The sequence below is a fragment of the Rattus norvegicus genome, chromosome Y, assembly GCF_036323735.1.
Source record: "Rattus norvegicus strain BN/NHsdMcwi chromosome Y, GRCr8, whole genome shotgun sequence".
NCBI classification, from domain to species: Eukaryota; Metazoa; Chordata; class Mammalia; order Rodentia; family Muridae; genus Rattus; species Rattus norvegicus.
Window position 1 is genome coordinate 40,283,775 of NC_086040.1, and position 21,370 is coordinate 40,305,144.

At 38.1% G+C, this 21,370-nt stretch overlaps 1 protein-coding gene across 1 annotated transcript; it reads left to right on the plus strand.

The window, feature by feature from the left end:
- Window positions 1-14,921: 14,921 nt before the first annotated feature.
- Window positions 14,922-20,564, plus strand: LOC134484513 (uncharacterized). The gene is made up of 2 exons (XM_063280680.1): window positions 14,922-15,136; window positions 18,399-20,564. Exon 2 carries the CDS (start codon window positions 19,455-19,457, stop codon window positions 20,208-20,210), a length of 756 nt encoding a protein of 251 aa, XP_063136750.1. The 5' UTR covers window positions 14,922-15,136; window positions 18,399-19,454; the 3' UTR covers window positions 20,211-20,564.
- The last annotated feature ends 806 nt before the right edge of the window (window positions 20,565-21,370 follow it).

The window sequence follows — 21,370 nt, forward strand, 5'->3', positions numbered from 1 at the left end:
TATAGGAGAAAACTTCCCTAACCTAAAGAGAGAAATGCCTATAATAATAAAAGAATAATATATTTCTCCAAATAGATTGGATCAAGAAGAAATTTCTCCCTTCACATAATAGTCTATACACCAAAAGCACAAAACAAAAAAAGAATATTAAAGTCAGTAAGCAAAAAAATCAGGTAACATATATAGGCATAACTATAAGCCTTACACCAGACTTCTCACCAGAGACTATGAAAGTCAGATCCAGAGTAGATTTTATAAAACTCTAAGAGAAAATAAATGCCAGCCCAGGTTAGTATCCCCTTCAAATCTTTCAATCAGCACAGCTGTAGAAAACAAGATATTTTATGATAAGCTAAATTTGCACAGTATATTTTCACAAATCATGACCTATGAAAGATAAAAGATGGGGAACTCCAACAGAAGGACGGAAATTACACCCTATAAAATGCAAGAAAGTAATCCTCTTTCTTCAAACCCAAAAGAAGAGAGTCACACAAACATAATTCCACCTCTACAAAAAATAAAAGAAAACCACTATAACTATTCCTTAATATCTCTTAGCGTCAATGCAAATTCTCCAATAAAAAGACATAGACTAACAGACCGCCTACATAAAGAAGAACTAGAATTTTGTTGCATTAAGGAAACACAGCTCAATGACAAAAACAGATAGTATCTCAGAATAAAAGGCTGGAAAACAATTTTCCAAGAAAGTGGTCTGTAGAAACATCCTGGAGCATAGATTCTGGTTTCTAATTCTACCAAAAGTTATCAAAAAAATGATAAGGACGGACACTTCATTTCCATCAGGAAAAAACCCACCAGGGTCATTTCTCTATCCTGAATATCTATATGCTACATCCATCGGCACCTAATTTATAAAGGAAACGGTAATAAAGCACAGGCTAACGAAATAGTCGTGGGATACTTCAGGCTAACGAAATAGTCGTGGGAGACTTCAACAACCCACACTCAGCAATGGCCAGATCATGGAATGGGAAACCGGAGACACAGAGAAATTAACAGATTTTGAACCAAATGGATTTAAGAAATAACTATAGAATATTTCATCCTTGAACAAAAAAATATACCTTATTCTCAGGAACTCATGGCACATTCTCCAAAACTGATCATACAGTTGGTCATAAAAGAGGCATCAACACATACAAAAGAATGAAATAATCCCATGCATTTTCTCACACTACCATGACCTAAGGCTGGACTTCAATAACAAAAAAATGTCAGAAAGCCCAAATACACATGGACTTTGAACAATATCTTACTCAGTGATAACTTGGTAGAGGAAGAACTAAAGAAAAAAATTGAAAATATTTTAGAATTTAAGGAAATTAAGGCACAACAAACTCAAACATATGGGAAACAATGATAGTATAGCTAAGAGGAAAACTAAAAGCTCTGAGAGTATCCAAAGTGAAACTGGAGAGAGCATACATTAGCAGCTTGACAACAAATAAAAAACTTCAAAAACAAAAAGAAGCAGATACACCAAAGAGGAGCAGAAGGCAGGAAATAATCAAACTAAATGCTGAAATCAACTAAGCAGAAACAAAAATAACTCTACAAAGAATCAAATCTGGACCAAATGATCAATTTTCTATACAGGGAGCAGTTACCAAAGTTAAGTCAGGGTCAGGTAAAATGTCTAAACTGTACCATGAATCCTAAAAAAAAAAAAAAAAAAAAAAAAATAGAAACAATAATTAAAAGGCTCCCAATTGGGAAAAGATCCCATGACCAGATGATTTCAGTTGAAAATTCTATCAACACTTTCTAGAACCAAATACCACTATTGTTCAAAATATTCCACAAAATACAAACAGAGGAACACTACTCAATTCCAACGAAGAAGCCAAAGTTATGCTTATACCAAAAGCACACAAAGGCCCAATAAAGAAAGTGAACTTCAGACCAATTACCCTTATGAATATTGACAAAAAATAGTCAATCAAATCATTGGACACCAAATCCATGAACACATCAAAATGATCATCCATCACTATAAAGGAGACTTCTTAACAGGAATGCAAGGATAGTTCAATATGGAATTCCATTAACATATTTCACTAGATAATCAAACTGAAAGAAAAAAAAATACATTTTCATCTCACTAGATGCTGCAAAAGCATTTGACAAAATAAAACACCCCTTCATAGCCAAAGTCTTACAATGATAGGAATTTAAGGCCCATACTCAACAAAAGTAACGTAATGTACAGAAAACCAGTAGCCAAAAATCAAACTAAATGAAGAGAAACTTGAAACTTTCCATCTAAAATAAGGGACTAGACAGGGCTATTCATTCTCTCCATACTTATTCAATATAGTACTCAATGTGCTATCCTGACCAATTAGACAACAAAAGGAGGACAAAGGGATACAAATATTAAAGGAAGAAGTCAATATATCACTATTTGCCGGTGGTATGATAGTATACTTAAGTGACTCCGTAATTTCCACCAGAGAATTCCTGCACGTGATAAACAGCTTCAGCAAAGTCCTAGATATAGAATTAACTCAAACATATCAGGACCTTCCATGAATAAACAGACCAAGTAGGAAAATAGGGAAATGACACTCTTCACAGTAATCACAAATAACAAAAAATACCTCCGAGTAACTCAAACTAGGCAAGGGAAAGCGCCATATGAAATGAACTTAATTTCTCTAAAACTAGAAAATCTCAGAAGATGTAAAGACTTGTCATATTCAAGGACTGGCAGTAATGAAATAGCAAAAATGGCCCTTTGCCAAAAGCAAGGTACAGATTCAATGCAATCCCCAAGAAAATTTCAGCAAAATTCTTCATACAGTTAGAAAGAGAAATAGGCAAGTTCATTTAGAAAAAGAAAAAAAAAAAAAAACAAGGAAGTGGAAACTATTCTCAAAGTAAAAGAAATTCTGTGGAAATCAACATCCCTAACCTCAAGTTGTACCCAGCAATAGTGATAAAAATTATATAGAATTGGTACAGAGACAGGCAAGGAGAACACCTGTGTTGGTTCATCTAGATATCAGCATGTAAATTAATGTAAATCCATCCATTCTTATCACGCTGTACACAGCTGAAGTCCAACTGGATTAAGGGCATCCAGAAAAAAGAGATATACACAAACCAATAGAAGAAAAAGTGGGGAAAAGCTTGACACATGATAACAATAGAAAATTTCTTGAATAGAACACCAAACCAGTGGCTTATTCTTTATGATGAAGAGTTGACTGATTGGACCTTGTAAAAATGCAAAGTGTCTGTAAGCCAAGGAATACTGTAATTATGACAAAATGGCAACTAATATCTTGATAAATAATCTTTGCCATCCCATTAAGGGCATTTCTTTCTAATGAATTTAGACAGAGCAATCCTCTGCCACATATGTGGCTGGAGTCATGGGTCCCTCAATCTGTACTCACTAGTGGGTGGTTTAATCCCTCGAATTTCTGGTGGATCGGGTTGGTTGATATTGTTGTTCTTCCTGGGGTTTTGCAAACCCCTTCATCTCATTAAGTATACTCTCTAAGAACTTCATTGAACGCCCCCAAGTTCAATCCAGTGATTAGCTACAGTCTTCCTCACCAGTCTCAGTAGCGTTCTGTCAATGTCTCTCAGGAAATATCCATATCTGACTCCTGTCAACAAGGACTTGGTGGCATCAGCAATATTGACTGGTTGGTGTGACTGCATATGGGACAGATCCCCACATGGGGCAGTCTCTGTTTGACCCTTTCTTCAGTCCCTGCTTAACTTTATCCTTGAATTTCCTCCCATGGATATTGTTTTCTCCCTTCTAGGACGTAATGTAACATCTGCATTTTGGTCTTCTTCCTGCTTGGGATTCACATGACCTGTGTATACTTTCTTATGTATTCCACAATTTTGGGAAGATACACACTTCCAATAAATGTATACAATTTATGTTCTTTTGTGACTGGGTTACCTCACACAGAATGATAATTTTTGGTCCATCCTAAGAATTTTATGCAAACATTGTATTTGATAGGTTAGAAGAACACAGGTGTGTAAATGTACTATATTTAATATATGCATTACTGTGTTGAGGGACAGTTGGTTCCTTTTCAGCTTTTGGCTATTATAAAAAATAAAGGTTTCTCTCAACCTGTAGCATCATGTGTCCTTCTTATATGTTGGAGCATCTTTTGGGTATATATCAAAGAAATGGGATTGTGGTATCCTCAGGTATCCAACTTTGTGAGACAATTCCAGACTGATTTCCAGATGGTTATACCAGCTGCAATCTGACAAACAATGGATGAGAGTTCCTCTTTCTCCACCTCCTTGCCAGAATCTGTTGTGAATTTCTTATCTTAGCCATTCTGTGTGGTGTGCTGTGTAACCTCAGAATTTGTTGTTTTGCACTTTCCTGATGGCTAATGATGTTGATATTCCTCAGTAGAGAATTCTTTGTTTAGAGCTATTCACCATATTTGAAAGGACTATATGATTTTCTGGAGTCTAACTCTTTGAGTCTTTGTATAGATTGATTTTAGCTCTCTATCAAAAGGATGATTGGTAAAGATCTTTTCTTAACCTATTGATTTTACCTTTTTCAAAATTCCAGGTGCCCTATTCCTTACAAAAATTTTGAAGTCCCATTTGTCAATTCTCGATCTTGGAGCATTTTGTTGTTCTGTTCAGTAATTTTCCTCACTTTTTCTTCTATTAGTTTAAGATTATATGTTTCTTGTGAAGATACTTGATCCACTTCGACTTGAGCTTTGTACAGGGTGATAAGAATTAATTGATTTCCATTCTTCTACATGCTATCCTCCAGTCGAATGAGAACCGTTTGTGGATAATGTTATCGTTCCATTGGATGGTTTCCGTTCATTGTCAAATATCAAGTGGCCATAGTTGTGTGCCTTCATTTCTGGGCCTACAATTATATTACATTGATCTACCTGACTGTCTCTACCATTCCCATTCAATTTTTATTATTATTGTTCTGTAATACAGCTTGAAGTCATCGATAGTGATTGCCCCAGAAGTTCTCATATTGTTGATGAGTGTTTTCTCTATCATGGGTTTCTTGTTATTCCAACTGAATTTCCAAATTGCTCTTTCTAACTCTGTGAAGAATTGAGTTGGAATTTTGATGGTGAATGGCTTGAATCTGTTGATTGCTTTTTGCAAGATGGCCATATTTACAATATCAACCCTGCACATGCATGATCATGGGAAATTATTCCATCTTCTGAGATCTTCTTCAATATTTTCTTCAGAGACTTGAACTTCCTGTCATACAGAACTTTCACTTGCATGTTTAGAGTCAACCTGAGGTATTTATTATTTTTTGTGACTATTTTGAAGGCTGTCATTTCCTTAATTTCTCCTCAAACTGTTTATCCTTGAAGTAGAAAGCTACTGATTTGTTTGAGTTAAGTTTACATCCAGCCACTTTGTTGAAGTTGTTTATCAGCTGAAGGAGTACTCTTGTGGAATTTTTGGGGTCACTAAAATATACTATCACATCATCTAAAAATCATGATATATTAACTTCTTGCTCTCTAAATTTTTCTTTTTTGCCTCGTGTTTTTGTCTAAATTTGTGAATAAGACTTCCAGTACTATATTCATGAAGTAAGTAGAGATTAGGCAACCTTTTCTAGTTCGTGATTTTTGTGGTATTGCCTCAAATTTCTCTCCAGTAAGTTTCATTTTGCAACTGTTTTTTTGTTTTTTTTTTGTTTTGTTTTGTTTTGTTTTATATTGCTTTTACTATATTTAAGTATAGGCGTTGAATTCCTAATTTTTTCCAAGACTTCTAACTTGAAGATATATTGATTTTTTTAAATTTTTTATCATCATCTTATAAGATGATCATTTGTTCCCACCCACAGTTTAGATAATTGATTCTCCTATATGCTGACATCCAGTTGATCCATAATTTCTTGATAATTCTGTCTTTTTTTCAATTTTGTGGTTTTAGCACCTTTGTCAAAGACAAAGTGACCATAGGGGTGTGCATTCATTTCTGGATCTTCAGGCTAGGATATCTGGTGAAATTTTCAATTCCATGGATGTAGAAACCAAGACATTCCATGACAAAGCAAATGTACATAATATCTTTCCACAAATCCAATCTTACAAATGATAGTAGATGGAAACTTCCAACACAAGGAGGGAAACTACACCTTAGCAAAATGTAGGGAATTAATCTTTCAACAAATCAAAAGATGATAGCCACACAATTGTAATTACATTTATAACAACAAAAATAACAGGAAGCAACAGTCCATTTCATTTAATATCTCTTATCATCAATGGACACAATTCCCCAAATTAAAAGACATAAACTAAGAGACTGAATATGTAAAGAGGATCCAAGATTTTGCTCCATACCGTAAATACATTTTAGAGAAAAAGACAGAGTATCTCAGGGTAAAATGATGGAGAAAAATTCTAAGCAAAGGTTCCCAAGAAAAAAGCTGGAATAGCCTTTCTAATATTGAACAACATTGACTTACAACAAAAAGGTATGAAAAATGATTAGGAAGGGAATCATACCTGTCAAAGAAAACATAGTACTAAGATGAACTTTCAATTCTGAACAACTATGTTTCAAATGCTAGGACACCTAAAGTCATAAAAAAAACATAGCTATAGCTCAAAGCAAATATTACATCACACAAAATAAATTGTTGGAGACTTCAATTCTCCACTCTCATCAACGGAATATTTATGGAAACTGTAACTAAACAGATACGATTAAAATAACAGACTATTTTAATAACTTAAAAAATCCAAATGGATTTAACAGGTATTTAGGTAACATTTCATCCTAAATCAGAAGAATTTACCTTTTCCTACGCACTTCCTTGTAACTTCTCCCAATTTGACCATATACTTATTCATATAACAGGCCTCAATTGATACCAGAATATTGAAGTAATCCTATGCATCCTATCAGATCACCATGGACTAGGGCTGCTCTTCTATATTTTATTATTTTTTGCGTTTGTTTAAATTATCGATGATTTATTTATGTGGTATTTTTGAAATATCATCTTTCTTGATAGATTGTCAATATGCAATAAAGACTGGGTTAAACTTAGTGGTAGTTCTTCCATTTTTGCCTCTAGAGTAGCAAGAGTGAGCTCTTCATTCCAATCTTGGTTTATGTACTACATTTGAGTTAACTCTTTGTGCATACATAGCTTTTAATGTTTTCCTGTTTGTTTGGATATATATTCGGATTATCTAACCTAACAAATTTGTAATTTTATAATGAAATTTTTAATTTCATAACTTCTGACTATAACTTTGATCTCATTTTTCTTATATTTTTTCTCCATTTTAAATGCAATTTTTCTTTTTGAATACTTTTCCCTCTTTATGCATGTTTGTGACTTTATGGGATTTTGTTAATGTTCATCAATGGAAAAATTCATTTTATTCACAGCAGCAGCCATATATGAAGGAGAATACAAGAGTTAACAAGCTATTTCAATAGGATGGATTACTTATTAAAAATAAGAATCTCTGAAACAAAGAACAGTGATGAATTTCACACTACCCTTCCACAAAGACCCCAGCATACAATAATGCCAGGTTGTGTGCTGTGCTCATGTGGTGGTGGGAAATAATTTATGGAAGAATAAAACCATATACCACAGAAAATTTAAAGAATCCCTTTTCCCCTACACACAGATACATAATGTGATTATAGGGTGGTCAATACAAATAATTGAAGCAGAAGTAAACAATTATGTTGCTACAAGAAATTGAAGGCAAGGAGGAATTTCAAACCATGATCAACTATATAATTGTGAATATTTGTTCCCAAAATTGAGGGTTATTCCCCAGGACAGTAATAGCTGGACTGACCCACATTATATCTATTCAAAGTGGGGAATAATGGCCCTAATGGGAATGATGAATACAAAAATACAAAAACAATAGCAAAACGGTATATTAATAGAAGAAAACCATTAATACAAACTACCACAAACAACTTTACATTCTAACCTGAAAAAGCAACAAAACTTAAGTGACATTTGCGCACAACATGTGAAGACAAAAGTGAGTGGGTCATGGAATTTCCCCCTTTCATGTTTTTCAAGTACTTTACAAAAACAGGAAACTCAGACTGCTTTTCCATGATTTATTAAAGGTTTTTATAGCCCTCTTGTATTAAAATACCACTTGAAAGTATTGATAGCTGCTGTCTAGGTTTTTTCCAAGTTCACAAATTTCTTGGACTAAAGTTCCAAAACGTAACTAGGCCCAACCCTAAGCTGTATAACTATGACAAGGCAATATTGACATATATTTTCAAGGGCCAAGCACTAAAGTACTATACTATTCAGTACAGTGATCCAAATTAATTCAAAGAGCTCAAGAGAGTAGGAAGATACATCTAAAAAAGGGTTAGAAAAGTGTAGAAGAATCAACTCCTTCCTCGTTGGTGAAAGCATTTAAGGATCTGCAGTAAGTCCTAAGAGGCAGTATTCAAGTAGCAATGGGAAGAATAAATTCAGGACAAGAAAGGGAGATAAACTAGCATGGTGGGTTTATGTAAGAGAAATACTTAGAAATTAAAATGTCTTGTAAACTTAAAAAAAGATTTTTTTTCATTATTTTCTCATTCCAATCAAAACAGACACCCATGAATAATTCCCCTGTTAGGCTTCCATAAAACTGGTTAAACGAAAATTTGCATAAACATTTAAATGTTTGAAAATAAAACAACAACAAAAATAATTGGGTAAGTTTCAGAGCTGGATCACAGGGACATGAGATGAATCTGTTCAAGATGAAACCTAGAGTGGCAAGCAGAATCTAGAATTAAGAACTGCATGAGAGGGGCAGTGGAGTAGTGATAGGAACATGGCCAGGCCTGACAGATAAGGCTGGTCCCTTTACAGGGACAAAGAATGAGGTAAGAAAATGTTTAAAATAAAGCAGAACCTTTCCTTTCTTCTCACCTCAAGTATCCCATCCCTAAAAAAAAACCATTTTGATAATAATACAGAAGAGTTATGGTATGTCATTCACTTCCCGTTTGCTTTTAACCCTCTCTCCGAAGTCAGGAAATATGAACATTTCGAATATCCAAGAAGAAAAATTCATCGGCAGGTATATGGATGTCCTGTGGACCAAGTGACAAACTGAAGTATGTGTGGGCAGAGGAGGTGGAGACTGTCTCATTCCACAGAGCAGAAATGTGTCTGCCCAAGTAAAGAAGGGATAAGGCAGCCATAACAGGTAAACTAGTTCTCATAACATTTAGCTTATTTACATTATTCATAACTATACTTAGTTCAAATCACTTTCCAGCTCAATCTTCATTCTTAATGATGCTGATCTATCCTGCAATGTGTCTGTACCATCTTCTCTTCCTAGTATTGGCTTTCACCATGGGGATAATAGATGATTGTGGCTGCATAGGTGATGTTTTTATTTCTAAATATCACTCCCTTTACGTACTTTATGTGTAATAACATTTAATGAGTTTCATTTGGAGAAGGTTTGAATGATTGTTCTAAAATATATGGTTTAAAACTCTATTGAGATTATTTAGAAAATATCAGGTAAACATTCTCTGTAAATAATTGCTTCTCTCATATGATAAAGAAACAATAAAATTTTATTCTAGCCAAAATAATTCTCTATAATTTTAATATATAAAGATACAGAAGAAAATTGAGATAATGTGGAATATTAGATCAGCTGAACTGCATGTTCATTTATTTAAGAATAACCAGAATCATTGAGACTTTTATGGAACATAATATAGGAAGAATAAAAAAAGCATTGAACAAATAGTGGCAGAAGAACAGGGTCATTTTGTGAAATGTAGCTTACTTTCAGATCCACTGCTTTCTTTTATTTAGCAAAAATTCAATTTAAATACACTTCTTCAGTGTTTTTCATCCTGTCTTTGACTCTATTTTCAAAGCTCTATCCCATAACTAGCATGATTATTAAATTTAAAACCAAGAATTTTGCATGTGTCAATCACTTTCTGCATTTCCTTATTTGTAGTTTATTCTGTTCCCAATGGCAAAGTTGTGTTGAAGTCAGTAAGAATTTCTGGCCTACTTGATGAAAATTTTCTGAAAGCATATATTATTCATAGTTTTAAAATGCTGTGCATATAGTTCATAGTACGGATATTACAGTTTAAAATCATCTGGATAAGGAATTTTTGCATGAATATCATAACACGCTAAACTACTAAAGAGGAAACATAGAAGAGCTAGATATTTATTAAATATTTTTACTCTTCTAGTGTTTGTAACTTTACAAAATATGGGCAAATCACTTCTTTCTGTTAAATTCACATTCATAAGCTATTACATTCTAATCAAACATCTGTGTCAGCTCCCATAAAGTTGGAATAATGCTAATTGCAATCCAAAATGTTTGCAGTAAGTAAATGGGCAAATTATTTGTCCGCATGTACTAAACAAGCATCTAATGTAAGATTAGGTTTGCTCTTAATGAAATAAGAAATACCAGATATAATGGGAAAAATACATCTATTAAAGTATTTTTTTTGTTTTATAACAGCTATTAATTCATGGTCTGAGTAATGGCTTGAATCACCAAACCTTAAACAGTAAATTGGAATTTCTAGTGAGTTAGGGGATCTCTCAAGCATCTCCAAGTAAATCGATCTAAAATATATTCCTTGAAATTTCTCCTAAATAAACTTATCATGAAATATTCCACATCACAGTAAATAACTCCAACATATTTTCTTTTGCTAAAACAAGACATTGTCTTTCATTCTTCTGGCCCTCCCCATAATCAGTGTACTACAAAAAAACGTAAATTTCCAACATAGGTGTCTGATATGAATCTTTTTCTTTATCACTGTCACTACTCCCAGATTGACTTCAAAAACATCCTTCAAATCATTCTGTGTATCATTTCATAATACATAAGTAACCAGAGTCCCTTAGTATTTACATAGAGAGTTAAACAAACTTATTTCAAACTATTCAATGATTTCTTAGACATTTTCCACAAATAAAAATTTATATCTCTCATATTGTTTCTGTAAGCCCATATGTGATATCTAAGCTTCAGCTTTATTTGGTCCTCTCTTCCACCACTTAATCTATACAAACTCCTTTCACATTTACTTGTTTAATACATCAAGCTCTTTTCCTTTATTGACCTTATATTTATAGTAATATTGGCCGAAATATATTTCAATTATTTTTCATCTAATTTAACTTAGCTGTCACTTTGTTAGGACAATCTCCATGACCTTATTTCTAAGATAGATTCTTCAGTTATTTGCATACAATCAACACCAACACACGGATTTATGCATTCAGTTCTTTCATTTTTTTATACCATAATGCAATTTTTATAAGAGAAAGCTCATAAAAGTTTTTATTCATTCCTTATCTATACCACTATTATGAACCTGGTACATGGAGACTATTATTTATTACATGATTCAGTAAGTTGTAAAAATGCACTTTATACTATTCTTTGTTTTAATGAATATGCATTACATGCATTGGTTATACCATCATGAAGTATTTATGTGAGTTCTTCAATATATTACAATTCAATGACCTAATATATCAGGTAGGAATACTTTTGACATGAAAGAAAAAGATACCTAATTTTAAATGATAGCACCCATTTAAAAATGCCATTTGTGGTCCCATCTCTGAAAATACAAAGAGGTGATCATTGCTAGGGGCTTACTGGTCACGGAGTCAAAGTTCATTTGTTAGATGTTTCAGTGAAAGATTAAAAACTAAGAGGACCCAAAGCTGTGTTTACAGAGCTGAACCTGTACCTCATCTCTCTCTCCCCAGATCCCACCAGGAAATGGCTGGACTTCCAGGAGTGCTGACACACTCAAGGTCACAGGAGAGACTACCATTTTTTAGGGGGAACTTCCTGGAGCCCTCAGAACCCAGGAACAGAGGGGCAGTCTCTTTACAGGATACTTCTGGTTTCTATCTATTCTATGTCGCTGAACCTGATCTACAGCTCTTGGTACACAGATCATTCAGGAGAGAGGTAGTGTCCCTGGAGTCCTGAAACATAGGATCAATCCATTGTCAGAGACAGTAAAACAAGCTAACCCCTGAGATAATGAAATGGAAAGAGGGAAGTATAATAGCCTAAGCAATATAAACCAAGGTTACATGACATCATCAGAACCCAGTTCTCACACCAACAAAATGCTAGGGTACCCTGAACACAACAGAAAACAAAAAGAAATGTTTGTACTTCAAATCACTTAACATGATGATGTTGAAGGATTTAAGAAGGAAATAAATAATCCCATCAAAGAAATTCAGGACAACAGATATATATAGAGAGAAGCCCTGGTAGAGGAAACACAAAAATCCCTTAAACAATTACAGGAGACCTTAAGGAGACCATAGGAAAATGGATGAAACTAGAAAATATCATCCTGATGGAGGTAACACAAACACAAATAAACACACAAAGAATGCACTCACTTGTAAGTTCAAATTAGCCTAAGAGCTCAGAATATCAACAAAAAAGTCATATACACTCTGCAGCTCAACAAGAAAATACAAAGAGGGACTGCTTCAATCCCAATTAGAAGGGGGAAGAAAATTATCATGGGAGTAACATGGAGGAAGGACCCTGTGTGGGAGAGGAGAGTTAAATGGAAAAACAGGAGGTCAGGATAAGATGTGGGAAGAGACAGGAGAGAAGCACAGAGGACCAGGAGAATGAGAATAGAAAGAAGGAACATTGGAGGATGGTGTAACCTCTAGAATGTCCCAGATACTAAGGATGCAACAGGTTCTCTGGACTCAACAGTGATGACATTAGCTAACATCAACAACAACAGTGAAATTGAACCTGAAGACACCACCTGCAGTAGATAGATATGACCACAGTGTAAGGATGGGACCACTTACCCATCTCTTATTAAATAAGAGTTATCCGTGTCTATTGAAATGCAGGAGTAAATATGGTATAGGTTGTAAGAAAGGCTATCCAGAGATCTGCAGACACCAAAATGGACACTGTTGCAGATGCTGAGACATGCTTGAAAACAGGAGTCTGGTATGTCTGTCCTCTGAGAGGCTCTGCCAGCCCCTGACTGATACAGATGTAGATATTCACAGCCAATCATTGAAATGAGACTACAGATCCCAATGTAAGATGTAGGGGAAGGGATAATGGAGCTGAAGGAGACTTTAATTAACAACAATATCAATTAACCATACCCCTCAGGGCTCCCATGGACCTACCCACCAACCATAGATTATACAAGGTCTGCTATCCTACATATGTAGCAGAGGACTGCCTCATCTCACATCAGTGGAAGGGGAAGCACTTGGTCCTTTGAATGCTTGATGTCCCAGAGAAGAGTGATTCTAGAGGTGGGAGGAAAGAGTGAATGGGTCTTACGGTATCACGCTATTAGAGACAAAGAGGAGTCATATGTGGATGTGGTGTTTATGGAAAAGGGGTCATATTTGAAATATAAACAAATACAATGGTTAATAATACTACTAAAAGAGCAGTGGTATTTTCCATACATTACTTTACTGCACAGGTTAGCTTGGACATTTATTGTTGCCTAGATGCATATTTTTTCCTACAGAACCTGATACCTTGTTTCTCTGAGTATTGTAGCCTTAGATCTTTCTCCTCATTCAAAGAAGGCATAACACTTAACTCCTTTCTCCAAGCAAGGGTGGTTGTAGAAATGTCTGTGAAAGGCAGAGGGCATTTGTACAATCTAAATAGGGGTCACCAAAAGAATTATTTACAAGCAAAGCTTGTAACACAAACAGTGTGTGTTCAATCAACTTACCAGTATTGAAAGCATCCGATGACTTCTGGCCAGGCAACAGCATACAATGTCAAGAGACATTTAGAATTTCAATATATGTGACTAGAGAAAGTATTTTCCATTGTGCAGCATTCTCAATATTTCAAAAATATCATCACGGAAAGAATATTAAGAGCTTTAGGACATAAAAATATAGTGAGACATCAAGGTAGAAGCGTCTCAGTAGCACCTGAAACTCACATGGAATTCTAATATCAATCCCATGCATTCTATGCTCTATTCAAATCCTATCACATGTTCATTCCCTAACACAGTCAACCAGTGATTTTCTAGTCTCTGCAGTCTCTGAGGAGCAAGGATCAGCCTTTCCCGTTCGGTTATGAGGTTCTAAGAAACATCACTGCAATAAAGCTGGTGTAAGAGGCGCTTGACAGCACAGACTCCTAAGCACCCTTTGCCCTTTCCATTCATGTTGCTCCTTCAGGAATCAGTTGTCACGACGTCTGACAGTGTTCACAAAACAGGTAGCACTCCGGACTCAAAGGAAGTGAGTCGACATGGTTCCTTCTCATTCAGAAAGCTTGGATGATCGCACCGCTACTACAAGAAGAACTGACAAGTGAGGCATCTCCTGGCTGGGCCGAGCAGACCTCACGACTGCCCCATGCAGACCTCGAGACTCCCCTGTGCAGACTTGGCGACTGTCCCATTCAGACCTCGCAACTGCCCCGTGCAAACCTCGAGACTGCCCCATGCAGACCTCGCTACTGAATTTTGCAAACTCCAGGACAGCCCCTCTCGAGGTTTGGTTGTTTCCTGAGATCAATGGTCACTCGAGATATCCCTGCTTTGCTGTAGGGAGCGGTGCGACAGCTGTATGTTAATGAGGTGAATCTGGCGCCCTCCTAACAACAGTACTGAGCATGCCTGGAGTTTTGCACCTGACGTCAGTCTGGCTGGGGTGCTACTATGCTAAATGGGAGTTCATGCCTCGCCAATCTCTGGAGGACAAGTAGCTGGGATTGCAGTGGGGTGACTCGTGCCCCACCAATCCCTGAAAGAAGATTACCATACTGTTGTGTATAAGCTGAGCAGCTTTGCCGCTCAGCGCGGTAACACTTAAAGCTGTAACACTTGGAGCTGTAACACTTGGAGCTGTAACACTTAGGGCTGGCTGCCGAAGGTGTCCTGCAGTAAAGGCTGTTGAGAAGAATCCAACCGTGTTGCGTCTTCCTTGCCGGACGAGGTGGGTGAGACAAAGTGGTGGTCCGTACGGGGACGAGGACAACCTCGTGGATCTCAGAACTCTTCAGCTTCAGGAGGAGCGACGTCGGAAAAGTTCCCGGTAAGGGACGATAAATTTCTGTGGAGGTGAGCAGAGACGATGGGAGCCTTGGGTTAGAGGCTAAAAGGTCTGCGGTCTGCAGCGATGTTGTTTCAAGTTGATCATTTGTGGGCAGGTTTTATAATTTGTTTCTTTTCGTCTTTGTGTTGTGTGTTTGCTTTCTTTTGAATTGCCACCGTCCCGGACGGGAGTGCACTTGCTCGGAGTAGCCAACAGGTGCCAGGCTACGGAGTTGGGAATAAACAAACAGGCCAGCTTGCTAAAAAACCGCTTGAAAATAAGTTCATTGAGTATGGGAAGCTCACATTCCAGCCCATTCCTGACAGCTCTCCAGGAGGTCCTTAATCGGCAGAAGCTCAAAGTTGAAAGGAAAATCCTGTCAAGTTTTCTTGATGAATGCGATCGTTGTGCTCCTTGGTTTATAGTGTCAGGATCTCTTACCTTGCGAGCATGGGACAAATTGGGAAGGGATCTAGATAAAGAAGCCACAGAGGGCAAGCTTAGACCCGGATCAAAGCCTCTTTGGCGAATAGTCCGTGCTTGTTTAGAGGATAAGCGATGTGAGAAAGTCGTTAGAACAGGTCAGAGAATCCTTGCAGAGCATCAAGAAAGTATGTCAGAGGGAGAAAAGGTACCAAAGAAAGAAAAGAAAAGGAGATAAAAGGAACAGAGAGAAGGCAGAGATAAAAAAAGAGGATAATCAGGACCAGGAAACAAATAAGATATATACTTTAAATGCCTTGACCTTAGAAATGTCAGACTAGAAAGCATCACTGACAGTTTAGAGAAAGTGAAACTAAAGGTTGAACCATGGGGTCTGGGGCCTCCCGCAGAGCAACAAAAGGAAGCACGGGACTCGACCTCAGTTCCACCACCAGACTCATATTGATCCCTAGAATAGGAACTCAGGTGGTGGATACAGATTTTAAAGACCCCAATAAGCAGAATTCAGAAGGATCACAGAAATTGAAAGCATGTGCAAAGATAAAGATTTGGGGTAGTGGTAGTGGTCAAAAGGGGACACGGTAATAATGTAAAATGTTTTTGTGTATGTGTTCTTTTAGAGGTATGTTAAAATCTAGAGAAGCAAAGTCGATTCTCATAGATGCTTTTAGTCTTTGGACCCTGACTAGAGACAGTTTACACCCTAGGCAAGAGAGAGAATGGGGTTGAGAAAAACTGTCCTCCGGAACTCTCCACAGATGCTTTGGCAGAAGAAGGAAATGAGCTTAAACTTTTTGGAGCTCTCCTGGGAACAGAAGGAGGTGGGAGACGTCTTGCCTCCTTGCTGGCTCCTATTGGAGAAGTGCTTCTTTCTGGTTCTGGGTTCTTTAGGTAGGATGTCTGGGTCCCTTTGGTGGAACGCCATCTAGTCCTTTTCCTCTGTGTCTATTGTCTGTCCTTGGTGCACCAAGCTGTGGATGTATGTCAATTTATGTCTTGGTTTTGCTTCTCGTTTCTTAAATGTTTTGTGTTTCATGTTTAAAAGAAAAAAAATGGTAAAACTTTAAATGCTGGTTGATTCACCCATTGATGTAGCTTTAACTCCTTTCAAGAAAGGAACAAATAAATAAAAAGTTTCAATTGGTTTTTGGAGCCGACATCTGTAGCTAGAAGCCAAATTGGCTGGGCAAGCTCCCCAGGGGGCTGGCTAAATGTTTATACTAGCCGCCCTAGAAGTGGCCTATACAAAAGTGGTTAAGGTGCTTGAAAACAATCAATTGTTCATAGCACCTAAAAAGATTCAAATGGGCCAAATGGGAGAATATTTAGGAACTAAAATCACTTCTCATAACATTTCTCCTCAGAAAATTGAATTACGAAAAGATCATTTAAAAACATTAAGTGGGGGGCTGGGGATTTAGCTCAGTGGTAGAGCGTTTGCCTAGGAAGCGCAAGGCCCTGGGTTCGGTCCCCAGCTCCGAAAAAAAGAACGAAAAAAAAAAAAAAAAAAAAACAAGTGATTTTCAAAAATTATTAGGAAGCATAAATTGGATTCGACCCTATATAAAAATGCCCAATGTAGATTTACAACCACTTTATGAGATCCTAAAAGGGGATTCTCAGCTTACTTCACCCCGTGTTTTAACCAAGGAAGCACGATTATCCTTGAGGAAAGCGTTAGATATTTATACAGATGGCTCCAAAACAGGTGTAGGTGCCTATATGTTTGATTCTCAAGAACCAGTATTAATTCAATATAGTCCAGGTACCCCCCAAATTACAGAATGTAAAATTGTATTGGAAGTTTTCAAAAGATTTCATGATTCTTTTAATTTAATTTCTGAATCTGCTTATGTGGTTAATGCGGTGCGCTCACTTGAAATTACAGGGCCAATTCGGTCGACTAGTACTCTATGTCAAATTCTTTTAGAATTACAAAATTTGATTTGGGCCAGAAAAAATAAATTTTTCATACAACATATTCGAGCCCATACTAATTTGCCTGGTCCCATGACCAGTAATAACGCCCTGGTGGATGCTAGTACTCGTAGAGAGTTTATTTTTCATGCTGCTCCGGTTGACCTCCCTAGAGAATTTCATCAAAAGTTTCATGTACCTGCCTTTACTCTTCAACAAAAATTTAAAATCTCTAGAGCTGCAGCTCGTGATGTGGTGTTAAGTTGCCAAAATTGTGTTCAATTTCACCACCCTCCTCATGTGGGGATTAACCCTCGTGGTCTGATCCCGCTAAAACTTTGGCAGATGGATGTCACACACATACCTCAATTTGGAAACTTAAAATGTGCTCATGTTTCTGTTGATACATGTTCTGGTATTATACATGCTACTCTGATGACTGGTGAAAAGGCTCGTAATGCCATTAGCCATTACTTAGAGGCATGGGCAGCCTGGGGAAAGCCTGATAGTCTCAAGACGGACAACGGGCCTGCCTACACTACAAAGTCCTTTCAGTCATTTTGCCAGACAATGCAGGTCAAACATACTACAGGATTGCCATACAATCCCCAAGGTCAAGGAATTGTGGAAAGAGTACATCGTACCTTGAAAGAGCTGATAAAAAAACAAAAAAGAGGGAATTGCCAACAGCCGAACACCAAAAGAACAACTTTCTTTAGCTCTTTTTACTCTAAATTTCTTAGTTTTGGATGTGCATGGCCGCTCTGCTGCGGATCACCATGCTGCTACTATACCTATAACTAATGCAGAAGTAAAGTGGAAAGATGTCTTAACTGATAAATGGTGTGGCCCAGATCCGGTGATCTCGAGATCTAGGGGAGCTGTTTGTGTTTTTCCGCAGAATCAAGAAAATCCAATTTGGGTACCTGAGCGCTTGACTCGAAAATTGCCTTCTGCTCTTCCTGAAGATGAGACTACGAACCCTACTATTGCTACTGGGAATGATAATACAGGTTAATTCGATCATCCTGTGGGCTATTGACAGATCCTGGCCAGTACCCATGCCAGTCCATAGCAATTCTACTGTTTTACCAACGTTTTTCTCTACCTCCTGTTTGCGTGATGTTCCTTGTATAGTGCCAACTGGAGAAATGCCCCAACGGTATGCCGCCACTAACGTTTCTCTGTTGCATACCTTATATTTTACAATTAAAGACTCTTCCCTGCCCTGTATTTGGTTGCATAGAGCCACGTTAGCTAATTGGTTGAATCCTATAAGTGACAACACAATGAACACCGGGATCATCCTGGCTGCTTTGAGTCAAATTGCCCAGGGAGTCTCGTCACCCAGCGAGGACATGTCAGTCGATAGTTCTGCTGATCTGAACATTACAACACTAATTGTGATACATAATTGTAGTGTTCCATCACGCCCAGGGCAAGGTAACTATGCACAGAATAGCTCTACCCATCGTAGAGTCTTACCCGCTTGCCCCCCGCATCAAGAGTTTCCATCTAATTTACCCCATGTCAGAGTCCATTCCATAGAACAAAACAATTCCTACCGGGATTTGAATTTTCCCCTCCTCTTGACCATGTACAGTATGACTGGGGGGAGAATAAGACTGGCAAGCATAATCTCTGGCCTTGGTTTCAATGGGTGCTGTCCAATGAACAAGGGACATATACATCCCTGACCCCCTTTGCTAGGTTGATGGGTGAGAACTTCACGCTGTATAATGTTTCGGCTTCCAGAAAAAATGATACCAGGTTGACCAATATTCAATATAAAAACCTTTTGGAACATTATACTGCCACTAGTACTTCAGTATGTGTTAGATCACCTTTTTTCTTTCTGATAAGCACTAATGTCAACAATAGTGTTTTAAATTGTAATAGCTCTGATGTAGTCTGCTATTTATCTGAATGCTGAGATGGCAACAATGACACTGCAGTAATGGTCAAGATTCCCTCCTTTGTGCCAATCCCAGTAGAGGCAAACCCATATAGTTTTCCTATTCTTAATTTGCTGAGAACCAAAAGAGATTTTGGAATTACGGCAATCATAATTTCAGCCATCGTGCTGTCTGCTGCCGCAGCTACCACAGCTACAATTGCTATGACCAATCAAATACAGACGGCTGAGACTGTCAATCAGATTGTAGAAAGAACTGAAATGGCGCTAGAGATACAAGAAGAATTTAATACTCATTTGGCATCTGGCCTTCTATTAGCCAATCAAAGGATAGATTTAGTTCAAGAACAAATTGAAGCACTGTATCCTATGACACAGCTGTCTTGCGTTTCCTCCCTAAGAGGTTTATGCTATACTCCTTTGCAAGCCAACTTTTCTCAGCATTCTCAACAGAGCAAAGAAATCTCAAATTATCTGAAAGGAAACTGGTCCATGAAAGCAGAGCAACTATCCAGACAATTGCTGATGCAGATTGCTGTCCTCAATAGCACTAGGCTGGACCCCATCACAATTGAAGACTTTACCTCATGGATTACCAATGCTTTCTCCTTTTTTAAGGAGTGGGCGGACATGTTTGCCTGGGGAGCTATTGTCCTCCTGGGATGCGGAGTATGTCACTGGCTTATTGGCCGTTTAAAAAGAGAACATGCCAGACACAAAGCGGTTGTTTACCAGGCTATGACTGCCATTGACAATGGTGCTTCTCCCAATGTATGGCTGGCCTCTTTGAAAGATTAAGAGTTCACCCTAGATCATTTTTGTCACAGTCATGTGGGGTCATTGTATCCAGGGACGGGCAACTTTCCTCTAGCTCGGACCAACCTAAGACACGGGGCCCAGGTGGCGATAGGGTGACCCAAAGACGGGTTAGGCCGAGTCATCGTCAGGAACGACCTAAGACAGGTGCAATGACAAGATTGACATGATACCCAGATCTAGACCAGTCATTTTATTAAACAAAAAAGGGGGAGATGTAGGGAGCGGTGCGACAGCTGTATGATAATGAGGTGAATCTGGCGCCCTCCTAACAACAGTACTGAGCATGCGTGGAGTTTTACACCTGACGTCAGTCTGGCTGGGGCGCTACTATGCTAAATGGGAGTTCATACCTCGCCAATCTCTGGAGGACAAGTAGCTGGGATGGCAGTGGGGTGACTCGTGCCCCACCAATCCCTGAAAGATTAGCATACTGTTATGTATATAAGCCGAGCGGCTTTGCCGCTCGGCGCGGTAACAATTAAAGCGGTAACACTTAAAGCTGTAACACTTGGAGCTGTAACACTTGGAGCTGTAACACTTAGGGCTGGCTGCCGCCGCCTACCTGTATCAACAAAGAAGGTGTCCTACAGTAAAGGCTGTTGAGAAGAATCCAACCGTGTTGCATCTTCCTTGCCAGACGAGGTGGGCGCGACACTTTGCCTTATGGACTTTTCCACAGTTCTCGGGAGAGAGAGAGAGAGAAATACTCAAAGGATACAGCTCACGTGAGGCTCACCAAGACTCACAACTGCCAAGTATATTCACTGCCCCTTCACGTGGTAGTGCTTAGAGAGGACAGAGAGCCTTATTCCGAACTTTACCCTCTGACAATGCACGAACTATTTCCCAGCCTCCATGGACTGGGAACCACTTCCGAGTCCCCCAAGATGATTATAACACCGGAGTGCAACAGGGGAATCAATTGAAGGATTCCCAGCCTTCACAGACTGGAAGCCCATACAGTGGCCCCTAGCGGAGTATAACACCCAACTCCAATGGGAGAAGAACTTGAGGGTTCCCAGCCTCTGCCACTTGAGAACGCCTTCAGTGTATCCCAACCGGATTATAACATCCTACCCCAACATGGGAAGCACTTGAACAGCAGAGACCCGAGCGACTTTCCACCTCCGGGACTACTT